Below are 19,238 nucleotides of genomic sequence, written 5' to 3'. Positions count from 1 at the left end.
GCCTACTAATTGAAAGTAAAAAACACATTATTATTTTTATTATTATTATTGTTATTATTATTATTATTATTATTAAAAGAAAAGAACATGCAGAGGTACGTTTGATTGTGTCCTGCAGGCTGTAGGACTAACTGTTAGCCTGTGTATGAAACAGTGAGATCTGAACAGGCTATCTCAGCGCTCTTCACTTCTTTGCACTATTTGTATCCTGTTTACAGTTCACAGAAGTGGTTTCATCTGTATACAGTCATTCTTTGCATATATTTCTGAAGATTGTTTTGTTGTTATTCTGTGTAAGTACACACTAAACCGGGGTCAAATTCCTTATATGTGTAAACATACTTGACATGATTTGTACAATAACATTACAGGTTATTTACTACTGAAGGCTGCAGCAATTTTGATTAAACGTTAATTCCAATTCTAATCTAATTAATATCCTCTAACGAAGCTGGAAGTTATGCAGCTGTTTGCTGTGTTTAATACTTTGGATTTTGTTGGGCCAGTTGTTGAATAGTGACAGATGTGATTTTAAATTGTCGTTATTCGTGTTATTTAATTTATCATTTAAGTAACTCAGTGTTTACTTGATCTTTTCTTTTAACTCCTAATGTATTCTGCTCTTATTTTGTGTCAAACATAGGGTTACAAGGACACATGGTTATGCACAGTATATACAGTAGTGAGTGAAATGTATTTCACTTTTGTATTTTAGACTAAAATAAATATATATAATTTGTAGGTATAGTGGGTATTATAGTGTTCTAATGTAAAACAGGTTACCTCAATCTCCCCACAACAGATTTCAGTCTGACTGGTTTATCTGCAGACCTGATCTTCATGATGGAGTGTGTTCACTCTAGCTAACGTTAGTCCAGCTGCTGGAAACAGCTGCTCAGCTGCAACAGACACACAAATGCTGTCGCTCCAACTTTATCAGCCCATTTAATGCTATCGTTAAAATGCATTTATACCCAGAGCAGGTGAGTGTTGCTTATACAGTTCATCACTTTTGTGTTGATTTTGTTGGGAGCATGTGTAATTAGTCCTGCTGTCTGGCACTCAGCTCTCAGCCTGCATTAATCGAGCAACTGCTTCTGTTGAAGATGCTAGTTTAGCATGAGCCTCAGATAGCTTGATTTTCACAACTTTATGCTTCAGAGTTCATCAACATGACACAGTAAGCAGATCTATTTTCTCTGTACTCGTCGGCCCAATTTGCAACAGAACCAAGCCGATGTGACATTTCTTAATAACCTAAACATGGGTGTGGATGTGTTTTTAAGGCCAGGCACCACAGTTGAATAGGGACAAAAATAAATCTTGTTCCTTTATCAGAATGAAACTGATTAATATAGACCCACATACAGTATATTTCTGTATTATAACCTTTTAATTTTTTGTCATGAAATTATGCAAATTGGGCTCATGAAATAGGTCAGAACAAATATAGCACTTTCAGGTGTGTTGTCTTCCCTTAGTCTTATGTTAATAATGAGAAGAATAAAAATAAAAATCTATCTACTGAAAAGTTAGGTAGCTGTTTGATTATTTGAAAGAGTAAAAACTGACACAAGCTTTGCAAAAAAGAAAAAGTATCAGTTTCATTTCGTAGATTGAAAATAGCATTGAAATGACAAAAAAGAAAACTGTCAATAGAAAAGTTGTTCAAAAGCATCTTCTTCCCTTAAAACACTGTTGGTCCAGAGTATTTAAAGTGGATGGCTGCATTTGAGAACAGCAGCAATGGTTATGTGTGGAGTGGTGTGAAATCTCATAATGTTACATATTGTGTTACTTGTTTAGCATGCTTCAAGTATGTAGATGGGGAATATGACCTGGCGGCTGCAGCTTTTATTTTGTTTTAATCCCTGAATATAGTGTATATTAAATGTTCACAGAACAATAAGAAAATGTTAAACAAATCCAACAAACATTACAAAATTGAAAGTAGAAAATTAAAAAGTCAATTGCAAATTCAAAATGCTGATGGTAATTAAGCAAGCCTTTTTCAAAAGGAGAATATTTTCTGTTTGGATTGAAAGTCCTGTGTGTGGTTTTCATCACAGGTGATGCACATCCGGAAGCTGCTAGCCAAAATGGACCGCCCGAATGGGCTCTACCCGAACTACCTGAACCCCCGCACAGGCCGCTGGGGGCAACGTAAGTACATATCTTGGTTTAGATAATATGATGAGAGATGTGAAGAGTGGAAAACAGCAGAGCTTATTTCAACCAGTCACTGTGCCATTAAATCACTGCCTTACTGTATATTACAGTGTTTACACAACTGCTGAGCTAAATACCTAAAATTTGTACTTTTATGCCCTTTTGTGATTATAAGGAAATAGAAATGTAGCTTAAATAGCACAAGCGGAGAAATGTAATGTTCAATTCAATTATTTGAAGTTATAGGAAGAATGCATTTATGTTTTTATCATTTAATTTGAAAAACTTCTAGAATTCTATCACTGATTTACAAGCGGTCATTTGGGAAGTGTATCAAAATGTTCTTGTGAGCTCTAAATGATGGTGTACTCTGAGGTGCTATGAGGAGAAACAGGAGATATTAACATTAAGTGAAGGAAAGAGAAGGAGTAGAATGGATTCTCTTTAATGAGAACAAATTGAAGGGAGTAGAAGAAGATGGAAGAGAGGGAACACAGTATGCCCAGTATATTGATTACATTTTGGCGGTCTGCCCAGGGAAATTAACAGCTCACCGAATGAATGTAGATGTGCAATGACACACTATTCCTGCTCTGAAACCTGTCTTTTCTCATTAAAGTTGTTTTTGACAAATATATAATTAAAGCTGGTGAGACACCACATGTGTGGGTTAGCTACACCTACATCACTTCAGTCTTTCACCCTGCTTGACACATTCTGACGAACAAACAGTGTAATTGTGGTCACAAAAATGGAGAGGCAGAAAAAGCACAGCCTAAACAAACCTGCAGCAACCACAGGGATATTTCTGTTTCAAGACTTCTTGTGAATATCACAGTGTAGGTATTTGCCTGCTTACCTTGCTGGTAGAATAGATTAGTGCAAGTTACAGCCAAACTTTTATTATGAGACTTTCCTGTCTTGTGCTGCCCTAACTTGTAACATGATGTCTGTCGTTTGAGTGTCCTTTGATCTTCCAAACATTTATTGTGAATATTTTACATTTTCTTTCATACGTGTACTCTAAACGCTTGTTCTTTTCTCCCTAATCTTACTTGGGAACTTTTCAAGTTATCATCCAAGCGTTCAGCAGGGAATATTAGGTATTCCTTTTTATTTTTGTTTATTTTTCAACATTTCAGTAGGGAGAGTTTTGAACCTGAGAAGGCGTTTAACAGAAACTAAGATGCTGGATGACAGATATATAGAGGGTTGCGGTTTGTTATCTTAACATTCCAACAGAATATTAAAACATTGTGGATATTAAAATATTCCTTTTTGTATGCACTTACCTTTTAGAGGGTTTTTTTTTTTTTTTATAAAATAAGCGCTATATTTTTTGCCCTTCGATCAGTTATGACTATCAGCTCTGGGTTTTCTCTTTTGTTCAGAGAAAGGAAATGAAAAGATGAAATCTGTTTAAAATTGACTATATTGTGTTGGTTTTATTTGTCCAGGGGGATGAGTTGCTACGGTAAGAGAGTACCAAATATTCAGTTTCACAACATTCCCAAGTAAATGTGAAATAGACGATGCACAAACGTAGACAAAGAAAATGGTAGCACTCTTAAAGCTAACTACAGATTTTTAAACAGCTACTGTGGTCCAGCAAGATGAAATCTCTGTTTTATTTGCTTTACTTGTCGACAAAACAAATGGATTGCACTCATGGAAGGATGGATGGATAAATCGAGGGGCTGATTAATGGATTGGTGGCTTGGCAGTCAGACGGATGTACTTGTAAGTGCACAGACTTTGGACCAACTTCAGGGAAAAATAAATGGATAGAAGATGGAAGGAGGGCGTACTGATTGATGGATGGATGACTGCATTAACAGATGGATAGTTAGCTGGCACCCCGCATGACTGGGCAGGTGATGACGGATGTTTTATGTTTGTTGCTGTGTGTGTGTGTGTGTGTGTGTGTGTGTGTGTATGATGGAGAGTGCCTGTCCTTCCTTGTGTATATATGTGAGTCATAAAATTAGCGTGTGTGTTATTATGTGTCTGCACCTGTCTTTGTGTGCACATACACCACCTGCATATGTATTGATCTACTTGTGTGCTGCCGTTTGTGTGTTGAGGTCTTCAGTGTGGACACAGTAATTAGCTGCCATTTTATCTTTAACGAGTTGCCTTAAAGCTCATAGCTACGCCAAAGCTAGCCTGAGCTACTGTAGTGTCCTCTGAGCACCGAGAGGCATGAAGAGACTGCATGATACTCTTAGGAGGGAGTAGGTTAGGTGAGAGGAATGTAATTAGTGTGAAACCCATATGGCTAGGAGCAAAAATGCCCTTGAATGTTGATAAATCCTTGCAAAATGACAAATGATGAGGCAAAGGTGCTCCTGATGATTGGGGGGGGGAAAAGCATTTTTTCCTCATTTCACCACAATTCCAGTTGATTTATTGAACTATGAAGTAATTATGTCTAATCATGCGACTACTGTACATTATACCTGGGTGACTCTTTGCAGTGCACTCTGGGAAAGAAAAATGGAGCTGTTTTTGATCAAAAAGCAGCTTGAAGCAGCCTTGGGCAAGGGGATAAAATGTTCGCACTATACTACCAGCAGATGAAAATGCAGAGCCAGAGTGTAAGATGTGCTGGTCAGTTTTTCTAGACTCAAAACAGAATTGTTCTTTTGAAACTGGACTTCACTTGTATTCACTCAAGAAAGACATCCAAGGCTTTGTCAGTTTTACTGTTGCCTTGATGAAAGTTTTGCTGATGGGCAAAAAACTACCTTTTCTTTTTTTTTTTTTTACTTATTAATTTCTACATGTATGCAACAAAGCAGGCACCTCAATTTATTGAGGATTTCTTTCTCTCAAAATAACAATTCAGTCTGGACCAGGAACAAAATTTAACCTGACCACTGTGACACATCGCTATCACGTCACCTCAGCTGTCATCATTCAGCTGCCCACTAGTTGCCACAGTTAGCAAGGTTATTGTGGAATGTAGGAGCTTCGGTTGATAAAGTAAAATGGCTTGTTCAAAACTTGCCAATACAAAAAAAGAGGTTGACAGTGAAAAACACAAAACTATCCTAAAAACACAGAGGTAAGAACCACAAAACTGAACCAGTTGAAGTCGTTATATCAAGCCTCCAGCAGAACAACTGTAAAATCAAACATTTTCAACAATGATTCAGTGCTCAGTCCCTTTCTCTTCTCAATATATACTATTGAGAATACTATACTATGGCTATACTGACGATAGCCAGCTCTTCCTATCATTCCCACCGGAAGATGTTGGCATGGATGAAGGAACGCCATCTTCATCTTAACCTCTTGGAGCTCATCATCCCAGCCAATCTCTCTATACAACAACAGATCAATATCCAGCTCGAATCAACCCAACTCATCCACTGTTCATATTTCTCCACTGGCAGTTGCTGCCTGCTTCAAATTCAAAACCTTGATGCTCGCTTACAAAACAGCAACTAAAATGGCTCCTGCCTACCTGACCTCTCTCATTCAGGTCTATGCTCCCTCCCGCTCACTATGTTCTGCCAATCAAAGAGGCCTGGTACTACCACCACAACAGGGCCCTAAGGCACTAGCTAGACTGTTCTCTTCCGTGGTTCCCCAGTGGTGGAAAGAGTTACTTAACTCCATTCAGTCCACAGAGTTCCTCTTGATCTTTAAGAAAAAGCTAAAGACCCAGCACTTTCACGAATACCTCTGCATCTGATACACATCTGCCAAATGAAAGTGTAACATTATAAGAATTCATACTGCGGCAGACTCATAAATGAACACTTACACCAGTGTCTCTGCCAGACTATCACACCTTTTTATACTTAATTTTAAGGATTACACAAAGTTTATGGTTACACAACGAAGGTGTCACTCTTCCATTAATACAGAAAAGCTGTTTTTGTACGGAAATATCATCATTACTTGATGATGATATTTCCCTTACTGGACCTCTGATGTGGTGGAAATTTGTAAAGTGGACCCCTAAGACTTGTATTTGAGTACCCCGTCTATAGAGAACACATGAACTGTCCGGGATACGGTCAGGGTTAAAACGCATATAACAGTTAAGTTTAATCGGTCACATGCATCATGGAGACTGTCAAGATTTTTTTTGTTGAAATAAAAAGGCAAACCAGTGTGCCGAGTTTGTGGGGAGGCGCTCGCAGTGAAGAAAAAGGCTAACCTTGAGTGTCATTACAGCTTGAAACACGCTGAACTGGATTGGAAGGACAAATACATTTGGATAAAGTTAACGCTTTAGTTTGTCTTGAAGAATCGTCACAGAGCGGATTACTGATATTACACAAAATGTTGAAAAAACACTGAGGGACACCACAAGAAATGTCCAGTTTTTCTCTCTGGCCTGTGATGAAACAACAGACATAACAAATACCGCCCAACTAGCTGTTTTTGTGTGTGAGATTACTGCCGAGTTTGATACAAGGGAGGAATGGCTGTCTTTGAAAGCCATGCATGTCACTATCAAAGGTGAGGATTAGTTTTAGCAAGTTGTTTTGGCTATATACAAATATGAACTACCACTTGAAAAATTAATTGGCCTTCCTACAGATGGAGGCCCAGCCATGGTTGGCTCACAAAAGGGATTAACTGCATTGGTCAAAAAGAAAAAAGAGTTGTCTCAGTCTCGATCCAAATGAATTAGTTGTATGCTACTGTATCATACATCAAGAGAGTCTGTGTGTGCGTTCCCTGAAGTTCAACAATTCAATGACAACTGTTGTTTCCAACATAAATTTGATCAAAAGCAGAAGGCGAAACGGCCGCAAGTTGAAGAGCTACTGAGTGAGCTTCAAAACAAGTACAGAGATCTGGTTTACCATTATGAGGTGTGATGGCTGAGTCGCGGAAATATGCTCACACAATTTTACAACTGAGGGAAGAAGTAAAACAATTCATGGAGATGAAGGGAAAACCTGTCATTGAACTCTTGCAGTAGCAAGTGGCTGTGTGATTTGGCCTTCATGGTGGACATTGAGAAGTACCTCTCAGAACTGAACGTCAAGCTTCAAAGTCCCAGCCAGCTTCTCAGCTCTCTGCTTTCAAATGTAAGTCATTTGAAGCGAAATTAAATCCGTGGCAAGTGCAACTGGAAAGGGGTAACACTGCATTTCCAATTCTACAAGAACAGAAGCCTGCTATGACATCTGAATATGCTGGTGCTGTGCAGAACTCCTTCAGGCATTTGGCGAGAGGTTTCAGGACATGAAAAATAACAAAAAGAACTGAGCATATTTGCTACGCCCTTTAATGTGGAACCAACTGATGTGCCTGACAACCTACAACACGAAATCATTAAGCTGCAAAGCAACAATGAGCTCAAAGCTAGGTACAACAACCTCCCTCTGCTCGAGTTCTATAAACCGCATGTACGTCCTGAGGATTTTTCCATTATGAGGAGACATGCACGAAGTTTGCACCTCTATTTGGGACAACCTACTGCTGTGAGCAGTTCTTTTCAAAACTGACTCTTGCAAAGACTCGGTTTCGTTCAAGACTGACTAAGCCAAACCTGGAAAACCAGCTGCGAGTGGCATCATCACGACTACCGTCTGACATCAGACACCTCACCAAAGACGAGCAGTTCCAGCCATCACATTAGAGAGGTTGATGTGAGGTTTGACCAATCAAAAGCATGTTCGTTTAACAGTTAAAGTTAAAATAATGGCCCTTGATAGGAGAAAGGTTCCCCACCCCTGCTCTACACCACCCAAAACCTAACCCTTTTTACTGTATCGGCTGCTGTGGCAAGTAAACAACCATTATTCAGAGTCTTCATTAAGTCAAACCAAAGTTTCTGTGGTTTGTAAAATGTTCATATTGAGAGTGCAGTTACAAGTATAAAACCAACTGTGACAGACAGAGTGAAAAAAATGTCTTTCACTCTGGTTATGATGTGTGGGTGTATGTGAGAGAGCCGCATGTGTGTGTCGAACATTAGGAACATTTGAATCGTGAATAATTGTCAATGTTGTGTGAAAAATATGTATGAACGTGTATGTTTGAGAGAATATCTGATGTGTTTGAAGGGTTGAAGCATGTGTCTAGAGTGTGTGCAAATGTGTCACTGTATAAATGTGTGTGTGTGTCCCTCATTGCGGAGTGTAGGTGTATAGACAGTAGTTAAGTCAGGCTAATGAGGAATGAGGCTGAGCTCCTCTCTCTTAATGAGATCCTGCTGTGACTGACAGCCTTGTTACCACACACTCCTCTGTCTTACCATAACACTGTGCTGCCTACCCACACACACACACACACACCCACTCCCTTCTCGTAACCTACTCACACACAGTCTTTTTTGCTAACACACACACAGAGCAGACTGTCAAAACACTCTTTTCTTCATCACTGATTTTCTATATAGAAAAATTAATTATTACTGAAAAAATAGAAATCTTTAATGTAACAATGTGTTTAGAGGTTCAGCTTTGATAATGTACAGCCCAGTAAATTTAATGTTGGTAAAATACAGTATATTCCCTTATGCCTCAGACTATTCAATATCAAAAGTTAGTATTTGCTTTTGTTGCCTATGGAAGTCTTTTCATAGCCTGATAATCAGAATTTCCATTTTGTTTTGCTTCATTATTTAGTCTGACATTGTGTTCATGTTAACAGTTTTCTGTGTTGCTTTTATTTCGTCAGTTTTTAAGAGCTATCATTTCTGTCTGTCAACTTCAACACCCATATACAGTAGCAAACTTGTCTCTAATTTTGTGGCAAATTTCTGTTGTCACTGTAAAAATCTAAGCCTTTTTGCATTTTTGCTGTCTTTTTCTATCCTGTTCTTGCCTTTTCCAGGCGGCATAAACCATTTCTGCAATAAGCCTGAATCCATTGTTTATCATAGTGGAAAATTTGTTTTTGATTTACTACGTATTCATACATAAAAAACACATGTGAAACAGTATTACCTCAGCAGCCTGTGCCCTTGACCCGTGCTTTAAATCGCTATGTGTTTGAAGCTTTATGAAAACGTTTCCTTGTGTACATGCGTCTCTCTGTGTGTGGATTAGTGCTGCGTTTGAAGCTGCCTCCTCAGCAGACCTTGCCTTTGACTGACAGGCGTTCCCCGCATGACCCGGAACCTTTGATCGGCAGAAAAATGATGAAGAGGAGAGGAGTTGGGGGAGTGTGCGGGTGGATGCTAAGTTGAAAGAATGTGGGAGGTGGTTGTGACACAGAGGAAGGTGTAACGATAAGGGAAAGATGCAAAAAGGATCAGACAGAATTTGGACGAGCACTTCTGCAGGCGTCAATTTTTATCTTAATCTGCATTGCCTTGTTATTTTCCTCCTTACATTCAAAGCTGTCCTGTGTAAAGGGCAGTTGGAGCTGTGGGTGATGTATTATCTTCCTTCTGGTCTGATGCTTTGTTTTTCCAATTTCTGTGGTTTTACTCTTACTTGTTATGTGTGTTGTGCTCCTTCTGATACATCAGGGTTAATGTGCGAATCAAGTGGTTTTGCTTTCATGGGCCATCACCTCAGATGTGTTTTCACATATTTTTATTGTATAAAAAAATAACACCTTTGTCAGTCAAAGGAGACTGGCAACCCGCAAGAGATAGCAAGACAGCACAAGATAAGCACAGCAAAAAATATTCAGTGCCTCTAAGGCTGCATCCACACTAATATTTTTGTTTTTGTTTTAAAATGCATAACTTTTGCTACTTTTACGCCAAGCGTCCACACTACTACTTTTGAACCCTTAAAACAGAGACTTCTGAAAAAGCTGCCGACGGAAACTTTTGAAAACGATGATGCAGACACCCATGTTCGCTTCCCGATTGGTCACAACACGATCAGTCACGACGTGTCCTTCCTTCCCTTCGACATAGCTACCCCGCCACCTGCTATTTATATGTTGACTGTATTGTCTTTGCTTGCTGTCTTCTTGTTGCTTTGCTTTTATCTTGTGGTGTGGTAGTGCATATGTCACACACAGGACACTGGTAATTGTGAAAGGTCTGGAAAAGTAAGAGTATTTGTAAAAGACGATCCACAGAGCTAGTCATTAGTCTCTTCAGCAATTTGTGATCTTTAGATTACAATAAAAGATGCAAACCCAACCACTCTGCATATTGTTTGTGACATTTTGCAGTTTTGTCAAATCATGCTGTTGTCCATTAAGAAAAAAGAAAATATTTTTGTACAGCAATTTAGACATCAAGCACAAAGAAGAGCATGGAAGTATTCTGGGGATTTTAACCACATCTTACAGTCTTCATTAACAGAAGCAGTTTGCCCAGTTGTCTTGGAGATGACAGTCAAGTAGGACTGGTTTGTAATTGTAGCAGTGGCCCAAGATCTGTCTAGTTAATAAGATGAAAAAAAACAAGAAAGGACTACTGGAGTGTGGATGTGTGTGACTGCTGTTAAGCGGGGGTGGCTGTGGCTCAGTTTGTAGGGAACACAGCCAAGAACAGCGACATCACCTGGGAGGAGCACCTTTTGTCACCGGCTCATTCAGTCGCTGCAAAGCAGAATTTGAAACCCTCGAAATTGCTGCAGATGATTAGGCTGGCACCTGCATGGTAGCTCACTGCCGTTGGTGTGTGAATGGGTGAACGAGTGGCAAATTGTAAAGTACTTTGGATAAGAAGTGCTGTATAAATGCAGTCCATTTACCAAGATATTATCCAAAAATTATACCAAGTCCTGAAAAACATCATAACAGAGCTGATTCACATACAGTATCTACAAGTCTGTTTACATGTAATCTCAAATTTTAGAGTGACACTGCCTACAGGACATATTTCCCAGCCGTTGACAGCTTTGTAGTAATGATGTAGATCAAAATCTTTCAAATCTGTCAAGACGCTAAGATAAGATGGGTAAAGTATGTATTTTTTAATTTTAAAATGTATGAAACCTGTTGGTACAATCATCAGATTACCTCGGAAATGAAAATGTGGTCAGTGAAATCAGCAGGCGAGTTATGGGATCGATCAGCGTTGTCCTCTATACAAAAAATTTAATTTTTTACTTGACCTCGATAGCTGCCTGGATACAATAATCATCCTGTGAATGTGAATCTTGCATTTCAAGGTCTTTGTGATAAATAAAAATTGTCAAGCTACACAGAATCTCTGTCTTATGAAAATGAAATAACTTGTACTGAATATTAGGGATTCCGTGACACTCCGCTAGTTATGAATTATTCTGTGTGTGAACAGAAAGCTATCGACTTCCAATCCAAATCCACCGAGAATCATCGTCCTCTCCGAAGCTCTCTTTCCTTGAGTGAGAGAACTTCACAACAGCAAAATAATTTGACTTTGTAAAATGACATCTGTCATCCATACTAGGCTAACAGTTCATTTCCAAAGTTTCCCCAACAAAGTTTGATAAAAATCAAATTTTGATTGGTACTGTATATTTGCCTCACAGTCTATTGGTCACTCTCTTCACACTGCATCGGAGCCGTATTAAGCTACCGCGAATGCTGCCGCTGCTTCATTAAAAGCATTCAATTGGTAAAACATTGGATGACTTTTACTGTGAAGCAACCACAGGAAAGGCAATTTGTTGATCACCTTGATTGTCAACAACAAGTCATCTATAAAACAAGAGCATAGCCATTTTTTGGCAGTAGATGAGTTTTAAATATTGCAGGTAGTACTGGTAGTAAACAAGAAGGACCAGCACAGTGAGCTGTTAGATGAAGAGCTGCAGGCGACAGGCTGCACACCTCCACCTCCTCAGCAAAGTAACCACCTCCACTGTGTCCTGCTGCTGTGTGGAAAACTACTTGCAGTGTGTGCAGCACGAAATCAGATCGAGGTCGCTGTTATTTGACCGACTTTATTGTTAACGTGACTTGAGTTTGTTTGGCTGCATTGTAAATAGGCTCACCAGCTGCTCTTCTGTTGTATTTCTGATAAAGGAACTGCCTTAAAAAGTGTTTCCTGCAGTATCAAACTGCACAGTAACCAGGACTGAAATCTTAGGGATTACAACTTAAATCGCAGTACAAATGATAATTGTTCATGGCATGTATCACTAGCTTGCACTCCCTGGGTGCACATGCCCAAAAATAGGGAGGGGTCTGATCCTGTTTAGCCCTTCAAACCACTTCAAATGGCTCATTTCTGAGAAAAGAAACAGTGATTATTCACTGAGCTTCTTCAGATATGTGAGCTCCTCACTCTGCCCTGAAGGTGTACCCAGACACCCTGTGAAGAAAAGACATGTCAGCCGCTTCTTTAGTCACTATCTAAAGGTGAGGGCTGGAACATGTATTACATGGACTGATAAATTAAGAGCTTATAAGAGTAAAGAGCTGCTTTGCTCCTCCTGAATCTGAGTCTTAACAATTCATTTCCAGCACCCTAGCATGAGCTTTCCCTTTGATGTGTTCATAGAGGAAATAAAACAAGACAAATTATGTGTACTTGACCACATAATGATTATTTGACCAGTACTGTAGGTCATTTTCCCATCAAGAGGGTTAGACATTAAGGTGACCAAGGTGCAATGATGTTATTATCAAGATATCAATTTTTTTTTTTTCAGCTGCCACATTCAAAAATACCCACATGCCACTTCCAGTTCACCAACCAAGTATGGTAATTTCACATGGAAGAGAGCCACCAGAAGAGTGCTGGTGACCTGCCAGAGACTGGCATAGCAGAGAGACTCAAGAGGAATACAAAATATACCAGAATGAATCCAGGTCTGGTGGTTATTTCCCACCCTGCATGGAATAGCATGAATACTGTATTTGGAGTAGGGGAACATGAGGAGCCATTGAAATATTTGTTTATGCAACACTAAAGAACACATTTCATTTTGAATATGTATTGTTAACTGACAGATAAAAGCCAAAACACCCCGGAGAAATTCAGTGACACTGAATGCTGCCAATGCTGCATTAACACTCACTGGTTTTGTTATGGATATCATAAACACACGGAAAGTGAAATATCTATTACAGCAAAACACCAGTGTAATGTTTTCACAAACTCTTACTTCAGTAGCATTTCAGTTTCCATCACTAGTTTCTCTTTGCTTTGGTTCACAGTAAATGATTTCATGCCACCAAACTTTTTTTTTTTTTTTTCAGATAACTTTAAAAATGTTTTTTTCTATACCTAGATGTGACTAAAAAATGTTCCAGTCAGTGAAAATCTACGTGCTTCAGACTTTCACTTTCAAAGTGTTAGTTAGCTTAATTTACAGTCGTTCAATGTAAATGTCTGTTTAGTTACTTGCTGTCATTTTCTGAGTAACTATATAAACTCAGTCACCCATATGTACATTCACAGACATCAGTCAGCGCACTCTGCCCTCAGTAATGTCTCCAAGGTTTGTTTATGAGGTTTGTGCTTTCTCTTTGACAAAAGATGAATAATTCATTGTCTTGTGTGTTTTTTTTCTTTGCCCTTATTTGCGTATCCCTCCATCTACCTAAGGGCATGTTAGTCAGATAGAGAAAAAAGATCTTAGATGAGACACAAAGAGTCTGCTCAGGTATTGAATATGATTACACAGGGCTGAGAATATAGTTATACATAGAGGTTTAGAAATATTTCCACTTTCAGCCAGTGAAGTTAGCGCTAAATAAATGTCTTTTCTTCCAAGATCGCTTTCCCAACTTGGCTTTTGAGATACTAATGCCACAAGAGGAGCTTATAAGGAAATACGACTGTTCAGGAATTTAACTACTCATCTGCTACATTTGTTCAATCCAAAAGTAACTGCATACTGCTGCTTCTTCTCCGTTTTGTCTTTTTTTGTGTGTGGAAATGGAAATTTTATGTGACTGTCATTATTTCAACCATAACAGACTTCGTCAGTGGTCTTCAGCCATTGAATTTATGGATCAGACATCGTCTGATAAGAAAACAGAGCCAGCAGAACAAAAAGACAATTTCACATAAACAATAAAAATCAATAAAAAGTAAAAATGGTGAAAAAATGTCTATAATTTGGCTTTTTTGTTAATAATCTGTGCTAACAATTGTCATTCACAAAACCAAATTAACAAACATTACAAAGTAGATTTTCATTTTCAGAAAAGTTATGAAATGACATTATCTTGGATATGTACTGTCATGATGGTATGCTATGACCAAACCTGGCTGCACACTCATCTTTTTTTCTTTTAGTATTGATAAATAAAATGTAAAAAAGTGCACTTAAAAATTTGATCAAGTGTGCTCAAAATGTCCTCTGGAGAGAAGAAGTTATTTTCTTAGTGTGATCAGACTGAGCGATGGCAGCGCCCCATCTTCACTATGTGGCGTCCAGCAAATTAGGACAGTCATGAAAGCTGTGTAAACTTCCGATTGGGGACAATGAAATCCGAGCACATCAGGGAAAAAGTAAACAAAACAGAAAAATGAGTGGAAACCTGCTGCCAATGTATTGTGGGTGTTGAGAAGAAAAAAACACCCAGGGCTTTTAGAGATGCTTTTGATGCCATATGTTGCGCTCTGCCAAAGACTTTGAGGCAAAGTCGAAAAATGAATAATTCACTTTGTCTTCTTTATCCGTCTCTCGCTGTTTTTCCTCTTTCTCTCGCTCTGTCACGCTGTATCCCTTCCTCGTCTTCCACCCCGCTCTTTTAACTCCTTTCTCTTCCCTTCCTCTCTCCAGATCATACCTCAGTTGGAGGGCTGGGGGACAGTTTTTACGAGTACCTGCTGAAGGCATGGCTCATGTCGGACAAGACTGATACGGAAGCCCGAAAGACTTACGATGACGCCATTGAGGTACAGTCTTTATCTGCCTGTTAGACTGTTTGCTGACCATTTACTGAACACACACTCCTTTTCCAGTAATCTGAAAAAGATCTAGTTTTTTATATATATATATATATATGTATATATATATATATATATAAAATGGTTGCACTGATTTCCTACCCTCAAGGGCAACATTTGCAGCCATTTAATCTTGCGCTGTATAATAACACTGCTTTAAAACACTGCAGAGTGAGATAAACCATCACAGTAAACACAAACTCAATTTTTCCTGTTGGTTGCATGGAAACCACAGGATGACGGTGCCCATCAGGAAGTAAAATCACATAAATGCATGTCTTTTTATCCACAGCGTCACGTAGGACAACAGTCGATTTCACTTTCAATGTACAAGTTGTAGTTTTTGTTCAAGGTTTTTTTAAAGGACAAACCGAAATAATGAAGTGAAACTAAGTCCAGCTGCTAGTAAAATACGTAACACAAGAGCATCAGCTTTAGGAATTTTGCATCTAAACAAACTCATGCAGTAGGCAGTTGTTGCAGGAAAATTTGAAGCAGTCACTGACAAATCACAGCTGTAACTGTAATTGTCAGCAGCTACACTAATAACCAACACTCACTGCCCGCTGACTGTGTTTAACTGTTTACAAAGGAGACATTGGGACACGGGACACTTTTTTCATACAACATGAGATTGGGTTTAGCAGGAAGCAGATGTTAGTGGACTGTAGCTGATGATGTCTGTCAATCATTAGTGTGTCAGAGATTGAGCAGAACAGATGCTACAGAGTGAAAGGTGAAGAATCTGGCTGCGTTTCAAATTCTGCACTCACCACTCTGTTCTATTTTCTTCTGTTTGACCCTTCCCGCCCACATACACGTGCACTCAATGTCAATGCCCCATTCAACGTAACATTATTCACACATAAACACACGTTTTTACCTCATATCACATTCTTACTGTAATCATTCTCCCTTTTTTTCTGAACCAAACACATACATTTCACACATTTTACCATTTTGATGACTTACCGCAAACACACACCAACCCACACACACACACACACATAATATTCCACTGGTAACCTCTGTCCACACTCTCGCTATAATAAACACTGTGTCATTTCCCTTCTTTGGACACTTATCTCCTCATAAACATCCACACTTTCTCCCAAATACGTACATTTAATAAACCCTCATTCACTTTTTCAATTACTACCCGCACACACAAACACTCCCTCCCTCCAGGCCATCGAGCGCCACCTGATCCGCAAATCCAACGGCGGTCTGACGTTCATCGGCGAATGGAAGAATGGCCACCTGGAGAGGAAGATGGGCCACCTGGCCTGCTTCGCCGGAGGCATGTTTGCTCTGGGCGCTGACGGCTCGCCCGACGACAAGGCCGGACACTACCTGCAGCTGGGTGCTGAGATTGCACACACCTGCCACGAGTCATACGACCGGACAGGTAAACAAATACTAACACACACAGGCACATAAATACTCACAGTATGAATAAAAAATGTCTGTAATGTTGTCAAATAACTGTCTTAAAGGACCATTGTGTAAGATTTAGTGGCATCTAGTAGAACAGACTTGGCAGAAATGGAATATGATATTCATAAGTGTGTTTTAGTCAGTCCATAATCACCTGAAAATAAGAACGTTACCTCAGAATGAGCCCTTTATATCTACATAGGGAGCAGGTCCTCTTCCACGGAGGCTGCCATGTTGCACCACCATGTTTGTACAGTAGCCCAGAATGGACAAACCAAACACTGACTGTTTTTCATGAGTTTGGCAGCCACCGTAGGTTCTCCTACATGCTTGGAAGGGATGGGCTATTTTGTTGGCTGCCACCTCATTGCTAGATGCCACTAAATCTTACACACTGGTCCTTTAAACATTAACCAACAAAGAGACAACAAACTTACAATACCCGACTGAGGAATTTTTTAGACTTGATTGGCTGGTCATGTTTTTGCAGGTATTACATTTTCAGTTGGCTGAAAGTGCAAATACATCATCCATTCCAATGAGACCTTTGAAAATAGTAGCCTGGATGTTTTCTGGCGAGGATCAATAGTTGTCAGCGAAGAAAAGCCAGTGTGTGATCTTGCATCATGATTATATGTGTGTGTGTGTGTGTGTGTGTGTGTGTGTGTGTGTGTGTGTGTGTGTGTGTGTGTGTGTGTGTGTGTGTGTGTGTGTGTGTGTGTGTGTGCGCGTGCGTGCGTGTCAGAAATTGTGAGGTTTCTCAAAGAAAGAGGAGAGGTTGCCGTAGCAACAAATGAAGATAGAGTGACTGAGAGGAAGGGTGGTGGAGAGAGAGAGAGAGAACTTTCTGGTTAGGTGGCAGAGAGTTTGATAGCAGCGGTCAGGCTGTCTAGAGTTGGCCTGTTAGTTCTTAATGAGCAGTCATTCACAGCAACCATTGACTGTGTGTGTGTGTGTGTGTGTGTAAATGTGGCAGTGTGTTTTAATCCTGTCAGAGACAGTCCTGTCACTACCTCATCAGCTTCTCAGTAATTTTCCACGTTTAGACTCCTAATGTCTATCACACTTAATTGGCAGAAAACACTAGTTGTAAAAAAACACAGAAAGCCAGAAAAATCAATGAGGTTGGAAGCTTTTTATTGGTCTCACAAACAAACACACACACACACACACACACACACACACATTCACATCAGCTTTGACCTGTAATCACCAGCAACTGAACTATTAAGACAAATAAGGCGCTAAAGATAATGTTCTTCTCCTCTCTCCTCTTTTCATCTCTTAATCATTCTTTTCCTCTTTGCCACCCTCCCTCCCTATCTGTCTTTTTCTCACCGGTCACCTTTTTCATTTACTCCTCCTTTTACATCTTTCTCTACTCCCTCCTCCCCCATCTCTCCCTTTGCTCCCTTTCTCTTTCTTCTTTCTTTTCCTCATCATCCTCAAATCCCTCCTCGCCTCCCTCCCTTCCTTCCTGTTCTTCATGTCCGTCTTCCTTTACAAACTCCCCCTGTTTCTCTTCTTCCTCGCTTCTCTTCTTTTCCCTTTTTCCTCGCCTCTCACCCTCTCCGCGCCCTCTTAATCTTCACTGTCACCTCTCTCCGTCCACCTACACCTCTCTCTCTCCTTCCTCAAGTGTTGAAGCTCGGCCCGGAGGCATTTAAGTTCGACAGCGGCCTGGAGGCGGTGGCCGTACGGCAGAATGAGAAGTACTACATCCTGCGGCCAGAGGTCATCGAGACCTACTGGTACATGTGGAGGTTCACCCACGATCCCAAGTACCGGCAGTGGGGCTGGGAAGCAGCACAGGTACGGTACAGACATTTGCTAAAACTATTTTAACAAAAGTAAATAAGTCCCATGTTCATTTTGAGTTTAATGATGGTGAGCAACTTTCAAGAGGACTGGCGGTGTCTGCTGAACCCTGCACTGCTCTGTGCAACGTGAAGCACGTCAGGTGAAGCTTTCAGAGGAGATGGAAGAAGACCAACACTAAAATGAGACAGTTTCTATTAGACAGTTTAAATTAAAACCTGGGTGTATGATAATGAGCAGCAAAGTATAAAAAGTATTTTTATCTTTTATCTTAATGTTAAAGGAAATGTGAAGATCCTCTGTCTGTGAGTCCGACTTTCTCTTCTCCCATTCTGCTTTTCTACATTTTTTTAAACTAAGCATGATATTTATTAGAAATTTTGGATCTAGTTTTTGAAGAGGCAGCGAGGTCCAAAGTAGAGAGTACTCATGTGAATACCTGGATGAATGGGTTAAGATATTACAGTCAGTGAAGTACAGCTTTGGGTGAGTACGGCACTGAACTCTGACACACTTGCAAGAACATAAGTGTGATTTGTGGTATTTGCTATGTTTGCAATTGTGCAAACATAGATCATCAGAAAGGAAAGAATATTATTAGCAGTTCATACTCTGCAAACCTTTGAATTATTGTAGTTATAGATAAAGATTAAAAATGTATTTCTTTGTACTATAAAACTCAGCTTTCATTGTAAGGGGGATGGTTGTCATCTAATCTTTTGGTAGATAATTTCACAGAGTTTTCTCCAAGGATTGTTTAATTAATTAGATTTCAGTAGTAGGATAAGGTCAAAACTTCTGAATATGTGTTTAAATATTATCTGCTTCGAGTCCAGTGGAAAGTGAAAGTATTTAAACAGTGAGTTTATCTTATATTACTGGAGCTGAAACTTTGATTTAATATGGACTTTTTCTTCTGTAGATAAGTGTGAGTCAGAAGGTCAAACTCTGCGTTATATGAGTCTTCATGTGTCTCTCTGCTAAAAGCATGACAACCGCAAAACAGAGAACTTTTTTTTCTATTTCCCCAATGCTTTAT

General features: G+C 39.5%; 1 protein-coding gene across 4 annotated transcripts in view; it reads left to right on the top strand.

The window, feature by feature from the left end:
- The window catches only part of man1a2 (mannosidase, alpha, class 1A, member 2), a 148,126-nt gene that overhangs the window by 115,696 nt on the left and 13,192 nt on the right, over positions 1-19,238 (top strand). For all 4 annotated transcript variants that reach the window (XM_044365186.1, XM_044365183.1, XM_044365184.1 and 1 more), the window contains 4 exons: positions 2,070-2,163; positions 14,778-14,893; positions 16,133-16,352; positions 18,021-18,193. In XM_044365186.1, coding sequence (XP_044221121.1) covers positions 2,070-2,163; positions 14,778-14,893; positions 16,133-16,352; positions 18,021-18,193 — 603 coding nt within the window. The remainder of the gene's footprint in view (positions 1-2,069; positions 2,164-14,777; positions 14,894-16,132; positions 16,353-18,020; positions 18,194-19,238) is intronic.

This window comes from Thunnus albacares, chromosome 11 (genome assembly GCF_914725855.1).
Source record: "Thunnus albacares chromosome 11, fThuAlb1.1, whole genome shotgun sequence".
NCBI classification, from domain to species: Eukaryota; Metazoa; Chordata; class Actinopteri; order Scombriformes; family Scombridae; genus Thunnus; species Thunnus albacares.
Note: the sequence above shows the minus strand (reverse complement) of the source record. Positions and strands in the feature narration are given on the sequence as shown.